Below are 22,646 nucleotides of genomic sequence, written 5' to 3'. Positions count from 1 at the left end.
AGCATTAATTGAAATAATTAGCTTTCGTGTGTATATAGCCTATGGGTGTACTGGGTAACGTTAGAAGTGCCATAATGAATAGGAATTATTTTTTATTGTTTAAGTTCAAAACCTTCACAGTTCTTTTAATGTAATTTATTTAAAAATATTGTAGACTTTGAACTTAATGATTCCATTCAATTTTGTTAGGTGCTATTTTCATCTTCGTGATAAAAAGTTAGCATATCACTTTTAGTAGCAATTACTTTTCTGCTTGATTTTGATCTTTTAAAGAAGCCTTTTTCATTGAAGCTTTTGGATGAATTCCTTACTCTTAAGAGCGCAGCACGTGTACTTGTTTCATTTTTGCAGAGTGTCTGGTTGCAGTAGCTTTGTGTTCTGAAAAAGAAAAGGTTGAAAAAAACCCACATTCGATCTTTTCACGGAACCTAGTGACCCGTCAGAAGCATTTGGTCCCCATCAGTCTTGGAGTCTTGCTCATGAATCACGAATCTGAGTTTGCCAGGCAGTCGTAGTAGCATCCTGTCGGAGGAACTCTTTATCGTCGCTGCCTGACAGTTTGCTGAGGCTTATCTGAAGGCTGTCGGGCCACGCCCTTACTGTCGGGGGGAAGCTTGTGTCTGTGTCACGTTTTAGCTTCTGTCCTCTACATGCCTTCATCTTGACTTTCTCTACGTGTTCTTCTGTAGTCTAGCATTGGTTTTCTAAGAATACTGTTTACTGCTGGTTGTATCACTGAAGTTGAGAATGTCTCAAATTGGTCAGACCCCAGGCCAGTTTGAGACACGACTAGGCTTAGACTGATTGGCTGACGAGCTCTCATCAACAACGTACATACGTAGCAAAAATTGTGACACTGAATGGCAGTCCTGTGATAGAAGAAAGTAGTAATATCTTGACTTCCTGAGCTAACAGCAAAGAAGATTAATTCTACCAGTGAAACTAGTTAAATGGTTTCTTTCTATTCACATTACCAACATTTGAGTCCAAACGTCTGAAACAGTGAGAGGTACCTTGTTACAATTTATTCAGCCTCTCGGGCTAGGCACTCGCTTTGTTGACTGTAAGGTGTAGCCCAAACGATTCGTTGTGGGATAAGATGATGTGACTGAAGAGACGTAAGATAATATGTAATATCAGTAGATGAAGAATAGTTTAGAGCGACAAACTGTAGAATAACTTGAGTCAAGATCATCTATTTTCTGAAATTTAGATCACTGTATATAAATGATCTAAACTTACTAGCAGAAGATAAATTTAGTACACGCGACTTACTTGTTCACCCACAACCTATTTGGATGATGGTATTCCTGCAGTTTAAGATCTACCGATAACTTATGTCTAAGGTAAAAACAATTACTTTGATTGTATATAGCTTTTTATAAATGTTTTTAAAGCTGATTTTTAAATATTTTCTATCTTGCTTGTGCTCATTTAGAATGAATGTGTATTTGAATTTTCAAATTGTGTTGGGTATAAAAAGTCTTATATTACTTGATTCTGTATTGAGGCATATTTTTGCAGATGTGTCCCGAGTAACTAGAAACCAATATTTTCACAAATAATAGCATTGCGAGTGGAATAGAAATGGAGTGTTTGAGTGTGTGGCTCGCCCGTCTCTTCTGGGGGCAGTAGCGGTGTTTGTTGGTGCTGAAATAGATGCCGTGGAGACCTGGATGTTCAGCTTCAGTTCTCGGATGCTGTCCGGGGACCGCCTCATCAGCGGCGGCGCTGTGCTCTGCCGAACTGCCGCTTGCCTCGGGGATGAGGCTGTTGGCTCTGTGAATTTCTGGGCGTTTGGGGCTTTAAGCAACAAAATCATCCACCTAAGCGATTAGAGATAATTAAAAGGTACTTTAGAGACCTCTCATTCTGGTGACTAGAGATCATATTGGTCAGTTTAACATATTCAGTGTAATCAAAATTTTAAAGGGTTACTTAGCAGGTTTTCTAATCAACTTTTCTTTGGTTCTGTGCTAAATTAAAAAGTTAAACGAAAAGCTAATCTGTTTATTCTAGAGGTGTCTACTTCTAAATAGTATTTGTTATGAGACTTGGTTTAGGACACCAGATTGCTTAGGGAGATTGTTTTATTGCCTCATGTTATTTGAGTTGTTTACAAACCAAGTTAGAGAATTTATATTTAGTTTTAAAAATGCATTATGTGTCTTAAGTTAAATCATTAGTATCTTCCCTTTAACAATATGAATGTCAGTTAAAGCTGTCTGTATATTAAGGCTTAGTTACTGAAGCGATGCTGGGCTTTGGGAAATTTTGTCATCTTGGAAGCAAAATATTTTCAATACCGCACTCGTTTTTCAGCTTAAGAATAAAGCTGGGAAAAGTTGCCTTCAGCTGTTAGTTTTCCTGAATCCAAAGAGACGGGTGGGGCAGGATCAAAAATACTTACTTGATCAAAGTTATTGGCTCTGAAGGTATTCTGACCTGTGTAAGAAAGATGAAAGGTGTTGTTTTTATTACATGCTAGTAACAGTGTAATTTTGAACTAATTGGTGTTGAACTGCCAATCACCTAGGGGAATGCAAATAGATACTCTTATAATTTCCTTTGAGGTAGTGAAATCTTATGTCGTGGCTGGAAGAAAAACAGAATAATACCGTTAAATTGACCTTAAATGAGCTGCTTTGTGGTTTTCTTGGAGAATCCCTTTTTATTTTTCATGACTAGTCCAAACAGGTTTTGTCTACCAATTTGACTTATTGACTAGACAATGCTGACATGGAACCTGTGAGATTCATTTTGAAATAAAGTGAGGATAATACAGTTGCTCAGGATATTTTGACGATTTTTTTTAGTGCAATTTAAATTCACGTGACATTCCAATGTGTGTTTGTGGTATGTCTTGATTCCTTGCAATAGCCATCGTTCCTTTTGGCCATTTATAATGGGACATTCTGCCTACACAAGCTTACTCATCTCACGTAGGTAATGATACACAGTGAAGGATGGTAAGGTCTTTGAAAATTGTGTTGTTCCAGGTGAATCTAGTCATTTAATGAAAGCATGCTCTGTTTGAAGACGATGAGAATGCATTCTTAATTTTTATACGCAAGTCAGCCAGTATTTATTTAAACATTTATTTATTTATTTTGAGAGAGGGAGAGGGAGGAGCAGAGAGAGAGGGAGAGAGAGAGTCCCAGGCAGGCTCCACACTATCAGTGAGGAGCCCGATTCAGGGCTTGAACCCATGAGCTGTGAGATCATGACCTGAGTTGAAATCAAGAGTCTGACGCTTAAGCAGCTGAGCCACCCAGGCACCCCAGTCAGTATTTACTACCTGTCTGCTGCGTGCCTAGCATTGTGTCTCCTGAAAATAAAAATACAGTACTTCGGAAATACCACTTTAGTTTTTGTTCCTTTGAAAAATACAGTGATAGGTCTAGATATTTGTCATGGGCTTTGTAGACATCATACCACAAAGCGGGCATTTCTAACTTTTTGCCTAATCTCAAATTGGCAGCTGGAATACTGTGTATCCTGATCCCTGTTCCCTTTCAAACTTCTGAATACTCATCAGATTATTTTTTCTAGTCTTGAGCTGGTTACTGGAATAATACTTCTTTACAAATATAGGGAATGAAATGTAGTTCGGAATTGTATTTTTATTAATCAGATAAAGAATTTAAATGAGCATTAACTACAGATACACACCATGTAATTTATGAAGAAATGGGATAAAAAGTAAAAGGTATCTGTAAGACTAGTATGTTGTTTAAGCTTTGATTCAGAGACACTCGCAAATCTTAAAATGCGACGCTGTCTTACTGTAAACCTCCTTGTATGGAAGTATTCATTAATTCGATAATTTAATTGTTTCCCTTTTTGCTTTGGCTACTAGACACTCTAAACTATATTTATAGTCAAAGTTTTATAGCTTTGAGATCTGTCTTAACGCATATTCTCCCATAAATGTCAATTACCCGTTGACAAGTAAAATGATTAAACTCGGGAGCTCTGGAAATACCGTAACATTTTAGTACATTCAAGACCTCAGCTTCTCCAAAAGAGAAGGTAGTGGATTTCTCCCTCTTCAGCGTTGGGCGGAAGCGGGGCAGGAGATGTAGAGGGGGCAGTACTTACCTTTCCTAGAACCCAGGGGAAGGCTGGAGTTCTGTGAGTCCCCAAGGGGGCTTAGAGAAAGGGCCTCTGGATTCCCCTACTTACTGCATTCGCCCGCCAGCCACCTAGCATCCTTGGCCAAATCCTGCTTTCTTCCTCCCTTTGATAAAGGAGCGCACTGATGCTAGAGACACCCCGGAGCCCCGAGGCTGCTGCTTCCTGAATCAGGAAGAACTGGCGTTCTTCCCCAGCCCCCCAAAGCAGAAACTGCTGGGCCCCCGAAATGGTTTGTCATTGTTTGACAGGCGGTCTGACGTGATGAGGTGTGAAGGGCACGATAGCGGGGCATAAAGGAAAACGATCGCTCGCTGGAGGCTGAGTGATGACTGCAAAGATGAGGATCTAGAACAGCTGATTCCCATTGAGGTTGACAGCTAATGGAGAGACAAGCAAGAGTTTGTACTTGGCTCTTAAAAGTAATAGGGACTTTTAAGGACGTGTAGTTAGAGAAGAAAAAAGGCCACCTAGAATGTGAAAAAAGAAAAAGAAAAATTCAGCAGGCAAAAGATGAAAAAGTCCTTGTGATCGCGGAATAGTGACCCTGCGAAAGTATCCGAGTCCCAACCACCCTGATTCTATACACACGGCCCCTCCGTGGTTAAAGGGACTTTGCAAGGTGATTAGTTGAAGGGTCTCAAGGTTATCCTGGATGATCTGGTGGGCCCGGTGTCCTCACACCATTGTTATAGGTGGGTCAGAGAAGGAGATGTAACTGCGGCAGCAGAGCAGAGTGACCGAAGAAGGGCCCATGAGCCAACGAATGTGGGCAGCTCCTAGGTAAGCTGGAAAAGGTAAGGAAACAGATTCTCTCCCAGAGTCTTCAGAAGGAACACGGTCCTGCCGACCCCTTGATTTCAGACTCCTGAACTCTAGAAGTGTGAGCTAATACATTTATGTTGTGTAAGCCACTAAGTTGATGGCACTTTGTTACACCAGCAACGAGGAACGGGTGTAGTCTTTCTGAAAATTGAATTACTTATCTCGCAGAATCAAGTGGAAGAACTCTTTTGTGTCACGGAGCAAAAGGACAAAGACAAGGAAACAATGAGATGGCAGACATGGACTCTAGAGCCGAGATACCTAATCTAAATAGCAAGCATCTAGGGGCGCCTGGCTGGCTCAGTCGGTGAAGCGTCCGACTTTGGCTCAGGTCATGATCTTACAGTCCGTGAGTTCTAGCCCCGCGTCAGGCTCTATGCTGACAGCTCAGAGCCTGGAGCCTGCTTCACATTCTGTGTCTCCCTCTCTCTCTGACCCTTCCCTGCTCATGCTCTGTCTCTCTCTGTCTCAAAAATAAATAAACATTAAAGAAAAAATAGCAAGCATCTAGAAGGAGGAAGAAGAAGTAGAAAAAAATTAAGTAAATAGTTAATAGTAGAAAATGTCAGTGTGCTGCAGAAAGACTTTGGTGCAGGTTAAAAGACCACAGAGTCCCGGACAAGATTATTAAATAGGACATTTAAAAGATCTAGACTTATTGTGTGAGATTGTGGAATTCCAAGCGTGATGATGATAATAAAAGTCTCACAAGCTTTCACAAAGAATAATAACTTATAAAGGAGAGAGCGAGATCAACATCAAACTTCCTGTTTGTGACCTGTTAAGGATTATTGATAATATCATTAGTTTTAAGGGTTGGGGGGGGGGGAAGATTGCAATTAAAAACTCATACATTTATCAAGATGTCATATGTATATTAGGGTAAAAAAGATATTCATTCCATATCTGTATATTGAATATCTCATTTGTGCTAGGTACTATTCTAGGTATTGAGGAAATGACAACTTATACACTGAAAGAAAAGTTTACTAATAATCTTATATTAAATATTTTTTTTTTATTTAAAAAAATTTTTTTTCAACGTTTATTTATTTTTGGGACAGAGAGAGACAGAGCATGAACGGGGGAGGGGCAGAGAGAGAGGGAGACACAGAATCGGAAACAGGCTCCAGGCTCCGAGCCATCAGCCCAGAGCCTGACGCGGGGCTCGAACTCCCGGACCGCGAGATCGTGACCTGGCTGAAGTCGGGCGCTTAACCGACTGCGCCACCCAGGCGCCCCTTTCTTTTCTTTTTTTTTTTTTAAAAATTTTTTTTTATATTAAATATTTTTAAAGCAATCTCAGCAAAATCCAGGATTTAGGAGGAGTGGGTGGGAAGCAATGAAAGAACCGTTAGTTGAAAGTACAGTGAAAGCTTCACCTTGATGCAGGAAACTTACTCAGTAAAGCATCATTATGGGGTTATGACTGTGTTATACTGAAAAAAAAATGCAACCGTACTTGTGTTAAGAGTGAGAAAGTAACCACTGAAGTGCCAGATTAACCTGGGGAGAAAGAATAGACAGAAATTCCACTAGCTGGGAAAAGAAGAAATAAAGAGCAAAATAAACAGAAATTATGAAATTACATGAAAGGGGAAAGAGCCACCAGACTTCATAATAAGCCAACTTGTGGGTGGCAGAATTCAGTCCCTGGATGTCACTGTTGAGCTGTGGGAAAACCCACTTTGAAGCCCATTCTGTGTCTAAACTTCTAATTTTGTGAAATTATTTTCTTCTTTTTTAAGCTACTTTGAGTTGAGATTTTTGATCCAGTGGAAAGCATCCTAATAAATACACCCCATTTCACAGATGAGAACGCTGACGTTCAGGGAATGAGAACTTGAAAATCATCACAATAAAATGTTGGAATTTAGCAAACCTGAGAAAATTTTAGAGGCAACGAGTTTAGCAGACCCAACGAGGCTAAATCCTAAGCTATCTGTGCTTGATTCGTATCCCAGACTCCCCCCAAATCTCGAGAAGTGGCACCACCTGATATGGAAGTGGAGATGATGTGGAGTAAGCTCAGGAGGGTTGGTTGAAAATCCTGTTTGTGAAGCGATTGGATGCCCACATCCTCTCCCTCCATCCAAGGTCCCAGGCACTGCCTCTCCTGCCCCGAGAAGAGGGAGGGTTATTCTCCAGAGAGTGAAACAGAGGCTGTGGCCTGGGAACAGTGTAGGGGACGGGGTGAATGCTTACAGGCTCCCATCTCCCTTTACACGGACATTCAAGGAGGAGATGGGAAGAGTCTCTGAGGACTCTGTCTAGCCCAGAGGAAGTGCCCTGCTTGCGGGGTGCCCTGCTTGGATTAGCCGGCAAGAAGTCTCACAGTGGTCAGCCACCACTCACTCTTGAGTTTCAAATTAGCACGTTTAGTGCTTCATTCTTTTTTTTTTTTTTTTTTATTAAAAAAATTTGGGGTGCCTGGGTGGCTCAGTCGGTTAAGCATCTGACTTCGGCTCAGGTCACGATCTCATGGTTTTTGAGTTCGAGCCCCGCATCGGACTCTGTGCTGACAGCTTGGAGCCTGGAGCCTGCTTCGGATTCTGTGTCTCCCTCTGTCTCTGCCTCTCCCCTGCTTGCGCTCTGTCTCTCAAAAATGAATAAATGGTATAAAAAAAATTAAAAACACTTTTTTTAAAAGTGGGCTCCACGCTCAGGGTGGAGCCATTGCTCAGTTCAATGCAGGGCTTGAACTCATGACCCTGAGATCAAGACCTGAGCTGAGATCAAGAGTTAAATGCTGAACCCACTGAGCCACCCAGGCGCCCCTCGTGCTTCACTCTTAAATATGAGCAGACAACTAAGGCTCACCAGACTTCTGAGCTACTTGAAAGGAGCGGCCAAACAATACAGAACACTGGGACAGACGGAACATACGCTAGAGAAGCATATCTGAAAATAAATCTGTTGTTAACATCCTGAGAGAAAGAAACCAAGATTGCAGTCATGAGGAAGGCCAGGATTCTCTAAAAATGGAGTATCTAGTGAACAGAAAGGGACTTCTGATATTTAGAAATAATGGCCTATCCAAAAGACTGGAAGGTAAAGAACTTTTTTAGAAGATGGGTCAAATGACAAAAATAGGAGAAAAGATTTAAGAATCTTAGAGAACCAGTTTAGGGTAAATAGCAGGCAATTATTAGGAATTCCACATGGGGAGAGGAGAGGAAAGAGGGAAATGACAAAATCAAGAAAATTTCTCAGATCCAAAGAATGTGAATTTGGAGATTGAAAGGGCTCACCTAGTGCCCTGCGTGGTACATGGAAATGGACTCGCCACCAGAACACTGGGAACAGAGATTCCACACGTTTCACAGACTGGAAAGCAGTTCACACTCAAGGGGACGGGAAGGGGAACTTCGGACTTCTCGGATGCAGGGCCAGAGCTGGAAGACAATGGAGCAGTGACTTACAATTCTGAAGGATTATTAGTTTTGACCTAGATTCCATATCTTCCCAAACTGCGAGAGCAAAGGTAAAATATCCAGACTTGTGGAGTCTCAAAAATATTACTTCCCGTTAACCTTTTCTTCACAAGCTGCCGGAGGCTATGCACCCCCTACGTAAGGGAGTGGAGCAAGTGAGAAGGGCTGTGTAGGAAATAAGAGATGTACTGCGGGAGAGAAGAGAGGAGGGGCCAGGGTGCCAGTGTGCAGCAGGGCTAGAGAGCAGCAGTCCAGACCAGGGCAGGTCTAAAGACTCCAGGAGAAATTTCTTCCAGGTAATGAAATGAGTGGTATAACAGGAATTCAAACACCAAGAGAAAAAGACATTTGGGAGGAAACTTTGGCATTGAGGTAGTGATAAGTACACAAGGAAACTAAGCAAGTGAAAAAAATGACTAATTCTAGGGGTTGGAAGAATAATATTATGGAAGAAAAGAAAGCTAACCGTAGTTTGTTACGTGGGTAAGCAGCAGATGGCATTTCTGTTGCAGTCATGCAGACATCGAATATTGATGTAACCACAGTTTCCAACAATCCACATTGGGAGAGGGAGGAATGATAAGGTGTGTGGCTTATAGAGACTTAAATCCTTATCTTCCTTGGTAGGAAGGCCCTAGTTAATACTTAGAGCTGGAAAATCAGGGCCTAGCGAGGGAAGCTGTTTATTTAGTGATAGGGAGATAAACGCTGAAAGAATCAGCTAAACAATTTGAGGTGGTAGTATTCGGGGAGGCAGGTCAGCGTGTAAGTATGTACCTTGTGAACGTATTTGGCAGTCAAAACTACGTGCACATTTCATTTTAGTAAAGCTAAAAGTAAAAGGAACAAAAACACTTAAGGGGCACTTCGGTGGCTCAGTTGGTTTGTTAAGCGTCTGACTCTTGATTTTGGCTCACGTCACGATCTCCCGGTTGTGAGATTGAGCCCCAAGTTGGGCTCCGCACTGAGTGTGGAGCCTGCTTGGGATTCTGTCTCCCTCTCTCTCTGCCTCTCTCTCTCTCTCTCTCTCTCTCTCAAAATAAACATTAAAAAAATAATAAATCAAAAAAACACTTAAAAATTAAGACAAGCAATATGGAAGGTATAAAATGAAGTTTATCAGCTCTTATACAAAATTCTACTGAATGCAAATAGTATATTTTACTAAATGTAAATGGGCTGAATTCCACTGTTAAAGAACAGAGCCTATCAGATCTATTGTAGTAAAGCATCTGATTTGGCTTTCTTCCTTCTCACATTTGACCACCTCTGTGGAACTGCTTGTCAGAGTTCTCTGCCTCCCCTACCAAAGGAATTGGCTTGTGACTCTTTTTTTTTTTTTTTTTATAAAATATTTTTTTTTCAACGTTTATTTTTATTTTTGGGACAGAGAGAGACAGAGCATGAACAGGGGAGGGGCAGAGAGAGAGGGAGACACAGAATCGGAAACAGGCTCCAGGCTCTGAGCCATCAGCCCAGAGCCTGACGCGGGGCTCGAACTCACGGACCGCGAGATCGTGACCTGGCTGAAGTCGGACGCTTAACCGACTGCGCCACCCAGGCGCCCCTGGCTTGTGACTCTTGAGCTAGGCCCTCAGGACACTGGACATTTATTCTTGATCCGAGCAACATAAAGACTGAAAATCGTTGGAACTGATCGATCCCAGCGGTAATACTAAGAGGAGACAGTCCATCTGTTCCTGCCACCCGGAGCACCCCCCAGCTGCCTGGTTCCTCTCCTTCTCAGGAAAACTGGAAATTTTCCTGCTGGTTCTCTCTCTCTCTCTCTCTCTCTCTGTCTCTCTCTCTCTCTGTCTCTCTCTCTCATGAATTCCTTTTCTGTTGTACCCAGTCCATCCATTTCAGTTGCTTGTAACCAACAAAATCCAACTGATAAGGTTGAACCTCGAATAAGATTCATTGATAGACACACAGACCTATCTACCTTTAATTTTAATCTTTTTTGGTCTCTCATATGTAAATCAGTAAATAAGTAAAACAAATACAGATAAAAACAAAAAGAAAGTAGAACTTAAGGTCCACCAAATAGAATTTAAGTTGAAAAACATTAAAAACAAAGTGGGTCATTAATGGTAAAAGATGTGATTCTTAAGGAGGGTGTAACAGTCTTCTAGGAACCCAAAAAACATAGCAGACAAATAAATGCAAATATATATTGAGAAAACGCTTAAAAACTGAGAAAACCTAATCAATGAAAGTAAATTTGTAGTGGGGGATTTTAATTTATCCATTTTAGAATTGAACAGATAAAACAGAATATGGAGATATGCAAGTCGTTATAGAAATAAGTAGAAAATATGAAGAGGGAAAATCCACGTGGTAAATAAACATATGAAAGATGCTTAACCACATTTAGGGAGATATATGTTAAAGTAACAATAAGAAAATACTTTTGGGGCGCCTGGGTGGCTCAGTCAGTTAAGCACTGGACTTCAGCTTAGGTCATGATCTCATGGTTTGTGGGTTCGAGCCCCGTGTCGGGCTCTGTACTGACAGCTCAAAGCCTGGATGGAGCCTGCTTCAGGTTCTGTGTCTCCCCCTCCCTCGGCCCTTCCCCTGTTCCCGCTCTGTCTCTCTCTCTTTTTTTCTCTCTCAAAAATAAACATAAAAAAAAAAAAACCAACATTTTTTATCCATCATATTGGCCAAAATTCAAGAACTACAGCATCTAGTGCGAGGGAAGGTATTAGACAATAGATACTTTCAAAAGCTATAAATGGAAATGGAAATATTACAATAATTTAAATTCTTACAATAAATTGCAATATTTGGAAGGGAATAACCTCTAAATATCTCTTAACTGTAAATGCTTATACCCTGTGACTCAGAATTTTGGGAATCTGTCCTGCAAAAATAATAGAATTAGAATGTACTGGATATGCATACAAAAATTTTTGTTGCAACGTTGTAGTCGCAGAAAATAGCGGAAAACCTAGGACTAGTCGTAAGTGGAATAATTCTGAATAAAACTGAAGTGCATCCGTACTGTGGTATATCATTCAGTTGTGAAAGTTGGCACTATCTGTAAACATGGATGTATCATTGACTAGGAAAGCAAGTGGTTAAGTAACGTGTCCAATTTAACCCATTCTTGTATAATAGAGACCATGTGTGTGGTATACATGTACATGTGAATATATACATGAGTATGAGGAAAGGTGTGGAAGCATCAACCAAGCTGTTCCTGAGTGTCACTTTAGGGAGGTGGGATAGAGAATTGGATCTTGAATTTCTTTCACTTTCTATAATAAGCATACGGTATTTCTGTCATTAAATAAAAAATTAACAGATCAAGTAAACATTTTATCAAAGTAAGGTATTCTTTAGGAAACATGTAGTGTTTAATCAGCAAGAACTTGGATGTTTTGAGTGGTAAAGAAATGGATATACTTTTCTGTGAATCACAAATCAGCATTTGTTTTTATTCTCCACGATCAGGATTTGTAATGTGTTGTCTTGTATTTTAATTGAATGTGAGGGCTACCCATTCTATACTGTTGGGTTCTGTTGTTATACTCTTAAAATATTTTTGCTTTTGCTAGGACTGTCTTCATCAGTGGAATGCAATATAATGGAGTTGGAACAAGAACTTGAAAATGTGAAGACCCTTAAGACAAAATTAGGTACTGTACATTTTTGTTTGTCACTCGTGTATTGGTCTTGCTGTCTTTCCAGAAACTCGACCTTAGTCTGAAAGAGTCAAAAAATTATGAAATGTTTCGTGAGGGTTATAGGCTTCCAGTCTGTCCGAAGCTATTGACAAAGACTGTCTTTTAGTTTGGGGAGAGGATAAACATTTGTCTATTCACCTTTTTTGTTGTTTTGTAAAATGACTTTTTAGAAGCTGATGTTCAGCGATGTCACTCCACTGTCTCCTTGCTTGCATTATTTTTGACAAGTTATCTTCTGTCATCATCTTTTAAACTGTCTTTTATCTCTCTCTGCTTTTAGGATGTCCTCTTTATCATTGACTTTGAATAGTTTGATTAAGATGTACTTTAGAGTAGTGTTCTTTATGCTTCTTATTCTTTGGGTTAATGGAGTCTCTTGGATCCGGGAATTTATGGTTTACATCTAATTTGAGACATTTTTGGCCATCATTCCTCCAGATGTTTTTTTCTTTTCCTTTCTGTGCCCGCCTTTCAGGGACTCTGATTATATGTACACTGGTGCCCTGGAAGTTGCCCCAAACTCAAGGATTTTCCTTTATTTGTCAGGTTTTTTCTCTGTGTGTTTCGTTTTGGATAGTTTCTATTACTGTATCTTCATGTTCACTAATCTTTTCTTTCGAGTGTGAAAACTGCATTTAATCCCATCTATCGCGTTTTTCTCAGACCCTGCAGGTTTTATATTTGGAAGTCCTGTTCAGACTTGTTTTATCCCTTCTAGGACTCCAACGTGTTTAGTCTGTGCCCTCTACTCTTCAGATCATACAGAATACAGTTGTGATAACCCTTTCAGTGTTTTTATCTGCTAATTCTCACTTCTGTGTGAGTTCTTGATAAATTTCAACTGATTGACTTTGCTCCTTATCATTGGTTGTACTTTTCTGCTTTTACGCCTGCCTGGCAAATTTTGACTGGGTAGCGGACACTGTGAATCTTACTGCTGGGCGCTATATTTTTGTATCCTTTGCTCTGAAGGCCTGCCAGGCGGGGCCGGAGCGGCATCTCCCGTAGGGCCGATTGTTCTCACATCAAGGCGATAATGCTGCTGATTGCTGAGGCCTCGTTACTGTCTCGCGGGAACAGGCCCCATTCCCGGCCCTCAGTGATGGTTGGATACCGCTCCTTCTGACGTTTTTGAGCGGTTCTTTCCTCAGCTGTGGGTTGTGTGCTCGTGTACCTGAGCTGATCTTTACCCCGCTGAAGACTAAGGATGACCCTTTCAAGATCCTTGGAGGTCTTCCCCTGAGGAGTTTTCCTGTCGTACTTTGCTCTGCACAGTCCAGCCAGCTTGGTCTCTCCCCACTCCCATTTTATGTCCTCCACTCCAGGAATGAGCTGGGCCCTGCTTGGGTTCCCACGCCCCGTGCTGTGGCTAGCACACCATCTCATGACACTGAGCAGGGGCGAACACAGGGCGTCTCTCAGAGATCACCGTCTCTCTGTGGTCACACGTCCAGTGTCTCGAAACTGTTTCATATGCATGTGTTTTTTGGTTTCTTTTTTAAATTTTTTTTTTTCAACGTTTATTTATTTTTGGGACAGAGAGAGACAGAGCATGAACGGGGGAGGGGCAGAGAGAGAGGGAGACACAGAATCGGAAACAGGCTCCAGGCTCTGAGCCATCAGCCCAGAGCCCGACGCGGGGCTCGAACTCACGGACCGCGAGATCGTGACCTGGCTGAAGTCAGACGCTTAACCGACTGCGCCACCCAGGCGCCCCAGTTTTTTGGTTTCTTAACTGTTTCAGCCTGGGTGGTAAATTGGCCTCTGAAATGGAAGTCCAGTGTTGTTGAAAATTTGTTCGTTTTTATTTCTCTTTTTTTATTGAAGTGTAATCACCAGACAGTGTTCCATCAGTTGTAGGGGTGTGATACAGTGATTCAACAATTCTGTAGCTTGCCCGGTGCACGTTGTGATACGTGTACTCTGAATCCCCTTCACCCGTTTCACCCGTCTCCCTACCCGCCTCCCCTCTGCCAGTCACCAGTTTGTTCTCTGCATTTAAGAGCTGGTTTTTTGTTTGTCTTTTTTTACTTTGTTTTGTTTCTTAAATTCCACAGGTGTTTGTCTTTGACTGACTTGTTTCACTTAGCACTATGCTACCTGGATCCATCCATGTTGTTGCAGATGGCAAGATTTCGTTCTTTTCCATGGCTGAGTGATATTCCTGGGGGTGTGTGTGTGTGTGTGTGTGTGTAAATATGTATATATGACATCTTTATCCATTTGTCTTTGGATGCGCACTTGAGTTGTTTCTATGTCTTGGGTATTGTAAACAATGCTGCAGTAAACATTGGGGTGCATATATCTTTTTGAATTAGTGTTTTTGTTTTCTTTGGGTAAATACCCAGTATTGGAATTACTGGATCATTTGGTAATTCTATTTTTAATTTTTTGAGGAACCTCCATACTGTTTTCCATGGTGGCTGCACTAGTTTGCATTCCCACCAACAGTGCACAAGGGTCCCCTTTTCTTTATATCTTTGCCTACACTTGTTATTACTTGTGTTTTTGATTTTAGCTATTGTGGCAGGTGTGTGGTGATATCTTATTGTGGTTTTGATTTGTCTTTCCCTGATGATGAGTGATGTTTAGCACCTTTCATGTGTCTTTTGGCCATCTGTGTGTCTTTCTGGAAGAGTGTCTATTTAAATCCACTGTTCATTTTTAAATTTGGTGTTGGGTTGTCCAAGTTCTTTGTAGAGTTTGGATATTAACCCTTTAGTGGATATATAATTTGCAAATATCTTCTCCCATTCAATAGGTTGCCGTCGTTTTCATCTTTGTAAACAACTTCATGTTGTCTGTTACTTCATTCATTCTGCTGTTGATGGATATTTGATGTGTTTCTTATCTTTTGCTATTATGAGTCATATTGGTATAAACATTCTCCTGTATGTCTCTTGGTACTTCTGTTTTTTCAGGGTACATAGCTGGAAGTGGAATTATAGGGTCATTGAGTATGTGGGTATACAACTTTTTAAAATAATGCTGAATTATTTTCCCAGTAGTTGTGTTATTTTGCATTTCTTCCAGGCATGGGTAAGACTTCCTGTTGCTCCACTTTACTGTCAGCAAGTGACAATGTGGGACTCTACATTTTTCCCAATTTAGTGGACATGAAGTGGTTTTCACTGGTGTTTAAATTCGTGTGCCCCTGATTTCTGTTTCCAGTGTTCATTTAGCTTCTGCTTGAAAAATATCTGTTAGCATTTCGTTTAGTGCCGGTCTGTTGGCAATGAATTCTGTCAGTTTTTGTTTATCTGAAAACATTTTTCCTTTCCTTCTTATTGGTAGGGTATTTTTACAGAATTTAGAGTTCTTATTTGGTAGTTCACATTGAAAAGATGTCTTTCTAGAGTCTTCTGGTTTCCAGTTGAAAGTTGTCTTGTTGCCCTTTTGAAAGCTTGTAAGGTTTCCTTTTTGTCCTTGATTAGCACTTTTACCCTCACGTGCTCAGGTTTGGTTTTCCTTATGTTAATTCTTCTTGAGATCTGCCGCCTTTCTTCAGCATATGGCTTAGCGTGTTTTACCGGCTTTGGAAATGGTTGGGCCCTTACCTCGTCAGATACCCCTTCTGTTCATTCTCTTATGTCCTTAGCCTCCGGTTGCACATGTGCTGGACCTTTTCACACCTACATTTTTTTTTCTGAATTTCTCCTCCTTTTTTACATTCTCTGATCTGTGCTATTTTCCGTCGATGTGTCTTCCATTTCACTGTCTTTCCAGCTGTGTCCTGTTGCTAAACTTCCTCTTGAACTCTTAATTTTAGTTCCCGTATTTTTCAGTTCTAGAATTTCCACTCGGTTATTTTCTGGATTCAAATTGCGGCAGTTGCCATCTTGTCGCTTATCTTGTTGAACCTATTAATCGGTTATTTTAAGGCCTCTTTCTGGTACGTTCAATATCTGGATAAACTGAAAGTCTGTTTTTATTCTCTTTCTTTCTCTGTCCTATCTCCAGGTAACATTTGATTGTCAGGCATTTCTTACACCAAACTGTACAAACTCTGGATAATGTTTTCTTCCTAGAGAGGATTTGCTTTTTCTTCTGGGGGGCAGTTGGAGTAGGGATGACTCCTTCCTCTGTCTGGGCTGGTGATCATTCCACAGTGGGTCGTGCCCTTCATGAGGGCCGGTCTCTTTGCACTTTGGCCTTGCTCTTAGTTTTTAGCTTCTGAAGTGAAAGCCTGGGTGTTTCGTTGTTGGCTCTGATCCCATCTTCTTAATGAACTCCGAACTTTGGTTTTCACCTCAAGAAACATGAGCCTGACAGAAGCTTTGCCCCTCCTCTTTGCTGCACCTTCCTGTCGCCCTCTCAGCCTCTTCCCTCAGCCTCTTCCTGTCACTCACCTTCTTCCTGTTGCTCTCTCAGCCGTTGGTGCCTGGAAGGACAAGAGGCTGAATGTTAGGCTCTCTTCTTTTTTCTTTCCTTTTCTCCGGTCATAGCCTCTCAAATTCCGGCTGCCTTGGGAGCCCCAAACTCCACACGAGTTTTGTTTTCCTGACCCTGTTGAGTTTGCTGAAAGCATTGCTTCAGCATCATTTAATTTTACCTACTGATGTTTGCTTGACGTCTCAGCCTCGCAGGGCCGTGCCAGTTACATGTTAGAAAAGTCTGCACGGGAAGTGGAGAAGTCTGCAGGGCTCACGCTGACTCATTTCACAGAATATTGACCTCACGAGTTTGTCGTGGTAGCTCTGATTCCTTCATGCACATTTTTGTTCTTAGTTAAATTTGATTTGATTTTACCAGTCGTTCATGGCATGAGGATGGGTGTGATAGAAGGTAGATTGTTGTAGCCAGAAATTTGCTTCCAGCCTCTAGAAAACTAGAGGAATTTATCTTTGGATTAGAGGGGATTTTTAATCACGTTACTTTATTCACTCAAATCTGTATCATTATGTAAATCTGTATCAAATACAGATATTTCCACATTTTCATAGTAACCTGTGTATTACCAGTATGTTTCATTAGCAACTGAAATGTCTTTGCAGAGATAAAATGTAAGCATCATAGGATTGAGCTATTTAATGTTAGCAAAGTGATTTTAAAACTTTGATTTTTATAGTTTGTAGAGGAAAATTAAAAATTTATGGGTTTTGCAAAAAAAATTACATAAAAATAATACATACTGGTTATAGCAATAAGGAATGAAACTGTGAGTTTTGGGGAATGAGAGAACCTTTGGAAATCTTTTGTTGTGTTTTGTTGTTGTTTTTTTCTAATAGAGAGGCGAAAAAAAGCTTCAGCATGGGAAAGAAATTTGGTGTATCCCGCTGTTATGGTTCTCCTTCTTATTGAAACAGTAAGAATTTATTTGCCTAGTTAAATAAAGCAAATTATTTGTTATTTACTTTGGTATTTGAGTATGGCAACTCCCTCGGCTAAATGGTTTCTAGTAAACTGGTTTTCCATCAACAGGATTAGAACCCATCTGTACCTTTATTTGGAAAAAGTCAATAGAGTAAAAATGGAAATTAATGGCAGTTTTTAAAAAGTCCTCAAGATTAACTGTTTCCTCATGAAAGAGGAAATTCATTCTTTTGTGTCCTGTAGAATTAAGGGATGAGGTGTCACAGATACCCCCTGCTTCACAGTCTATGCTAGGATATGAAAATTGCATCATTAAACTAGTTCTGATAACATTGTAATGATATTTTAAATCTGTGGAGTTGTGGGTTTCCAATTGGTAAAGTCATGTAGTAACTGGATTTCTATTACTAGCTTTGGTCACAAGCTTTGAAATTGTAGTAATTTGCAGAGGCTTTTATTAGAGTTTATTCTGGAGTTTTTGCAGTTAGTTGAGTCCTTACAGTTTGTTTATACATAGAATTTTGGTCTTGCCTGCTTTTCCACTAACCGAAGCATATATTTGGTCAGCAACTGAGATTCTCATCCATGTGTATCGACGCTCACTGAGAACTGACGCTCACTGTCTGTGTTGCAGTTCATCTCGGTCCTCCTGGTGGCGTGTAATATTCTTTGCCTGTTGGTTGATGAAACAGCCATGCCAAAGGGAACAAGGGTAAAGTGCTTTCAAAGTCTTTTCTTTTGCACAAGTGCTCTTTGGATATACCCTGAGTGTTTTAAAATAAGTAATTTACAACATTCACCTTTCTGCAAGTATGTATCAGATTGTATGAAGTTCTTTATGTAAACAGCCTTCATACACAGTGTTTGTAAACTGTGTCTTTTGTTTCTAATTTCCTACTTTGGGTTGGCCAGCCCTTTTATCAAATACCAGAGTTTCCTTGTAGACTTTTGTATCACAGTTTGTTTTTTAACAGAAGATCGTATTTGTAATTCTTTAAGAAAATGTGTACTCTGTGAAATAGTGGTATTGGAGGAGTTTTTTAGATTGATTCATTGTCTTTGCCAAAGGTCCAAATATATGGCTTGTAGGGATTTATGCTTCAAAAGAATGACACATTTTGTGATTCAGTTTACTAAATCATTTAGTTTAGTTACTGGAGAAGAGTCAGATGTACATCTTTTCATGAATTAATTGTGTTTTCTCGCTTGTTTAAAAGTTGATGATTCTTTTAAATTCTGTCAGCCTTTTTGGATATATCCTCTGTATAGAAGGTAGTTATCACTACAGATTCATATCTGGCGTACTTCTAGGTGTCTCTGTACACTTTTGATTCCTTAAAATAGTATTTACGTTGTAACATTTTCTAATATTTCTCCAAGTCAGCAGCCTCCCCATACCCCATAGAAAGGGCTTCCAAACCCTTTCAGGCGTTGGTGCCACTTCTCCCTCTAAACAGGTGATACACCTGTCTTTTCATAGAAAAAAGCCAATATCAACCTAAATTTCTTCCCTGGGTCTAAGACGGAGACACCCTGCTCTTTTCAGAGCTAATGTTTGCAGCCGTATTCTCCATTTAGATCCTGCCCTCCTCTAACTTCTGCTGGACCTTGTGCCCTCTGTCACTGCCTGGTGTCTAGTCTGCCAAATGCTCTGGGTACCTCGTTCCACAAGCAGACAACACTAGACAGTCCTCCTTCATCTACAACCTGGCCTTTAGCTTTTGATTAGACCCAAATCCATTGATAGAGCAGGAAGTCACCTACCATGACTTGGTGACCCTATTCACTTTGTGACCCTCCTTTAGATATTGCACACTGTGTCAGTCCCAAGCACCCACGGTACACTTTTGTGCCATCCGTTAGCGTATCATAGAGAGGGACTTACACCTGGTAGAGTCCATGTGTGATTGTTTAAATACATCACATCATCTTAATCCTGCCCGTAGGTCTTCTCTCGAGATGGAATATTTCCAAAATGTTTTTCAGCCCAGCCAATAAGCTTTCTATTATTAGCATTATTCATTTCTTTCTCAAAAGATTGAGAAAAAGGTGATAAGTTCTTTGCCTTATTTATGTATATGAAATTGTCATGGGTATTCTTACTTCTTTTGTTTGTTTTTTTTCAATATTTATTTTTTAAGGAGAGAGAGACAGAGTGTGAGCAGCGAAGGGGCAGTAGAGAGGGAGACTCAGAATCCAAAACAGGCTCCAGGCTCTGAGCTGTCAGCACAGACCCCGATGCAGTGCTTGAACCCATGAACAGTGAGATCATGACCTGAGCTGATGTCAGATGCTTAACTGACTTAGCCACCCACGCGCCCCTCTTCTTACTTCTTTATGCCAAAATTAGAATGTATATATGATACGTATGATATTATTTATTGCTTTATTTATTTTTAAAATTTTTTAGTGCTTATTTATTCTTGAGAGAGAGAGAGAGAAAGAGACGGAGCATGAACAGAAGAGGGGCAGAGCGAGAGAGGGACACAGAATCCGAAGCAGGCTCCAGGCCGAGCTGTCAGCACAGAGCCTGACGTGGGGCTTGAACTCATGAACCTTGAGATCATGACCTGAGCTGAAGTCAGATCCTTAACCAACTGAATCACCCAGGCACCACTTTATTGGTTTATTTTTTAGTAGCTTGACTATACCTTCTTAATTTTCTGGGTACTTCTGTTAAAGCTGACAGTAGTTCATATTTGAATAGTTCCTTTAATTGGCAAACTTTGAAAATATTGCTCCTACTTTAGTAAGAAATTATTATTTTTTTTTGCCTGTCTGGTCTCATTAATAAATATTAGTTTTTGTTTGTTTTTTAAGTTCTAGGTAAAGATAGATTTTGAGAATAGGTATAATGTTTAGGAAAAAATGCATAGCATGACATTAAAAAAAGTCTGTGTTAATTAAGTTATATTTTTAAAAAACGTCTGAATTCCTAAGGAAGATTTGGGGAGAGAGAACCTTCAAGTGTGGAAATAGGACATGCACATTCACCTTCTCTGTATGCTTAGCTTACTTTGACATGTTTTAATTGTATAATTTTTATATGTTGTCTTAGGGTTCATTTAAATAATTATGTATTTATTCCTACGAAACTCTTTAAAAAATTGCTTCCAGTAATATTCAGGACTTAACAATAAGCATAATATCATTTTGATAAGTTAATTGCATTTGAGATAATTCGGAGATGTTTTGAGTTTGCAAAAATTGTTAACATGTGCTTCAATTAGTTGATGAACTCAGTCTAATGTCATATTTTATTGTCCTTTAAAAATGTAGATGTTACTTCAGAGTATTAAACATTCTTAATTCCGTTATTTATTTAATAGTCTTAGGGAATCCAAATATATAGTGTCATTCTGAAAGCGGTTTTTTTCCCCCCCACAGGGCCCTGGGATAGGAAATGCTTCTCTGTCTGCTTTCGGTTTTGTGGGAGCTGCACTTGAGATCATTTTGATTTTGTATCCTTTCTTTAACTCAGCATTCTGTCAACAAGTTTTCTGTCCAGTTTTCTGGGACAGTGGTAATTTACTAAGACACTCGCCTAGAAGGAAAAACAAGTCAGTCTTCCTCAAGCATGCCAAGTGGCTTTTTGTTGTTTTCCCTTTGAGCCTTAAGACTTTTTGAAGACTGCTGAGAACTTAAGGAAACTTGCATTCTTTGGAGAGTTTTTTCCTTGATTCTCACAGCTATCTTATGGTGTCCTCTGTCGTCGGTTTCTATAGCCTCCGGTTTTTCGGAAACTTTATTCCCAAGAAGGATGACACAACTATGACAAAGGTAAAGTCTTAGGTGGCTGTGCCTCCCTTTTGCCTTCCAAGGCAAAGGAGGTGTTTTATGTCATAATCACCCTGAATGGTTCATTTGCGGCGATAGGTATTTGTTTGTAAATCGCATAAACGCAAACTGGAAGATTTTCAGAATGCTGAATGAGTGGGAAAAGGTTGTGCTGCTCTGTTTAATTTGGACGGCTTCCATTCACTTGTAAATGCGCAGACCTGCAGCGCTCGCTAACTGGCTGCGGAAGGCTCCTGAAAGGACTCTTTCTCCTCTGAAGAAAACGTATTGCTAATGAGTAACTTTGATTGTGCAAACTGTACTTCAGGGAGCTTGTTTGAAATCTGAAGAACTTAGTTGCTGCAAGTAGTAGAGACCAAGTATTTCAAATTTGAATAATTAAAGCAAGACGGAAGAGTTCTATTCAGAAATGTTTTGTAGTCTGAGGCTAATTTGACTTCCTAGGATGTGTCATTGGTTTTGGAATAACAAAGACTGTTACCGTATATAGTGACCGCATCTTTTTAAAATATTCCCACAGGCTGTCACTGGAAAATGACTAGTAAGAGCTGCTGGTTGCTTCTGTTTTTATTACATATCACATATTTTCCAGCCTATCTCAAAAGAGAACTTCGTGTACTTGATTTACCTATCTATAGAATGCTGGGACTTCTTGAGATGCTTAGCATCTAGTTTAAGTGATCATCAGTATTAATCGGTATTTTCAGCTCCTTTTATTTAATATGAAAGAGTAAGCATAGGGCACATTGGAAATGAATCACTAGAGTTTAGGGGTTTTAGATTTCTAGCTTTTTGATATTAAATCTTAGAATAGTTGAACAAATTATATCTCCTGAGCAGTAGTCTGGCTTTAAAAATATAGTGAGAAGTGTTAAACGTACTCATTCTGTTTTAGTTGACGGGCAGACCTTTTTAAAATTGGCAACCTCAGTCAGTAATGTAAAATGCATTGTCTGAGGTATACAGAAAGTAATTTAAGTGTTCTATAACTTCCTACTTGTGCCAGATGCTGTAAATATCTGGTAGAACTGACATATGACTCTGAGTGTTTGTAGAAAACATTTCTTATTCTCTTTAAATTCTATGTTGACTAATATCATTAAGAAATTAACCAAATCCAGTACAGTAGTACAGGGTGAGTGCGGTGAGTTCCCAGAACATGAATGGATCGATCGTATTTATCATCCTGCAGTCTAACTGCCCAGTGTTCCTTCTGACCCCCGCACAGATCATTGGGAATTGTGTGTCCATCTTGGTCTTGAGCTCTGCCCTGCCTGTGATGTCAAGAACACTGGGTAAGTTTATGTGAGAAATGTCCATTTAAAGTCCATACCTTTTAACTGTATCTTTTCTAAACTTCTGCCTTGACTTTTAGTTTCTGAACGTTTTCCAAAAAATCATCCTTTGAAATATAATATGTCCTTCCAGACTATTTTAGAACTCCTGTAGT

General features: G+C 40.0%; 1 protein-coding gene across 4 annotated transcripts in view; it reads left to right on the top strand.

Moving 5' to 3' along the window:
* The window catches only part of LMBR1 (limb development membrane protein 1), a 149,153-nt gene that overhangs the window by 100,523 nt on the left and 25,984 nt on the right, over window positions 1-22,646 (top strand). For all 4 annotated transcript variants that reach the window (XR_006965012.1, XM_047095295.1, XM_047095294.1 and 1 more), the window contains 6 exons: window positions 11,957-12,037; window positions 17,314-17,390; window positions 18,033-18,110; window positions 20,786-20,859; window positions 21,088-21,178; window positions 22,425-22,491. Coding sequence is in view for 3 of the 4 variants with exons in the window: in XM_047095295.1 (XP_046951251.1) it covers window positions 11,957-12,037; window positions 17,314-17,390; window positions 18,033-18,110; window positions 20,786-20,859; window positions 21,088-21,178; window positions 22,425-22,491 (468 nt within the window). In the remaining variant the exon portion in view is untranslated. The remainder of the gene's footprint in view (window positions 1-11,956; window positions 12,038-17,313; window positions 17,391-18,032; window positions 18,111-20,785; window positions 20,860-21,087; window positions 21,179-22,424; window positions 22,492-22,646) is intronic.

This window comes from Lynx rufus, unplaced genomic scaffold (assembly GCF_022079265.1).
Source record: "Lynx rufus isolate CCGP_SWC_20201006 ecotype Redwood Valley unplaced genomic scaffold, mLynRuf1.p SCAF_4, whole genome shotgun sequence".
Taxonomy (NCBI): Eukaryota; Metazoa; Chordata; class Mammalia; order Carnivora; family Felidae; genus Lynx; species Lynx rufus.
This window is presented reverse-complemented; position numbering and strand designations above follow the sequence as displayed.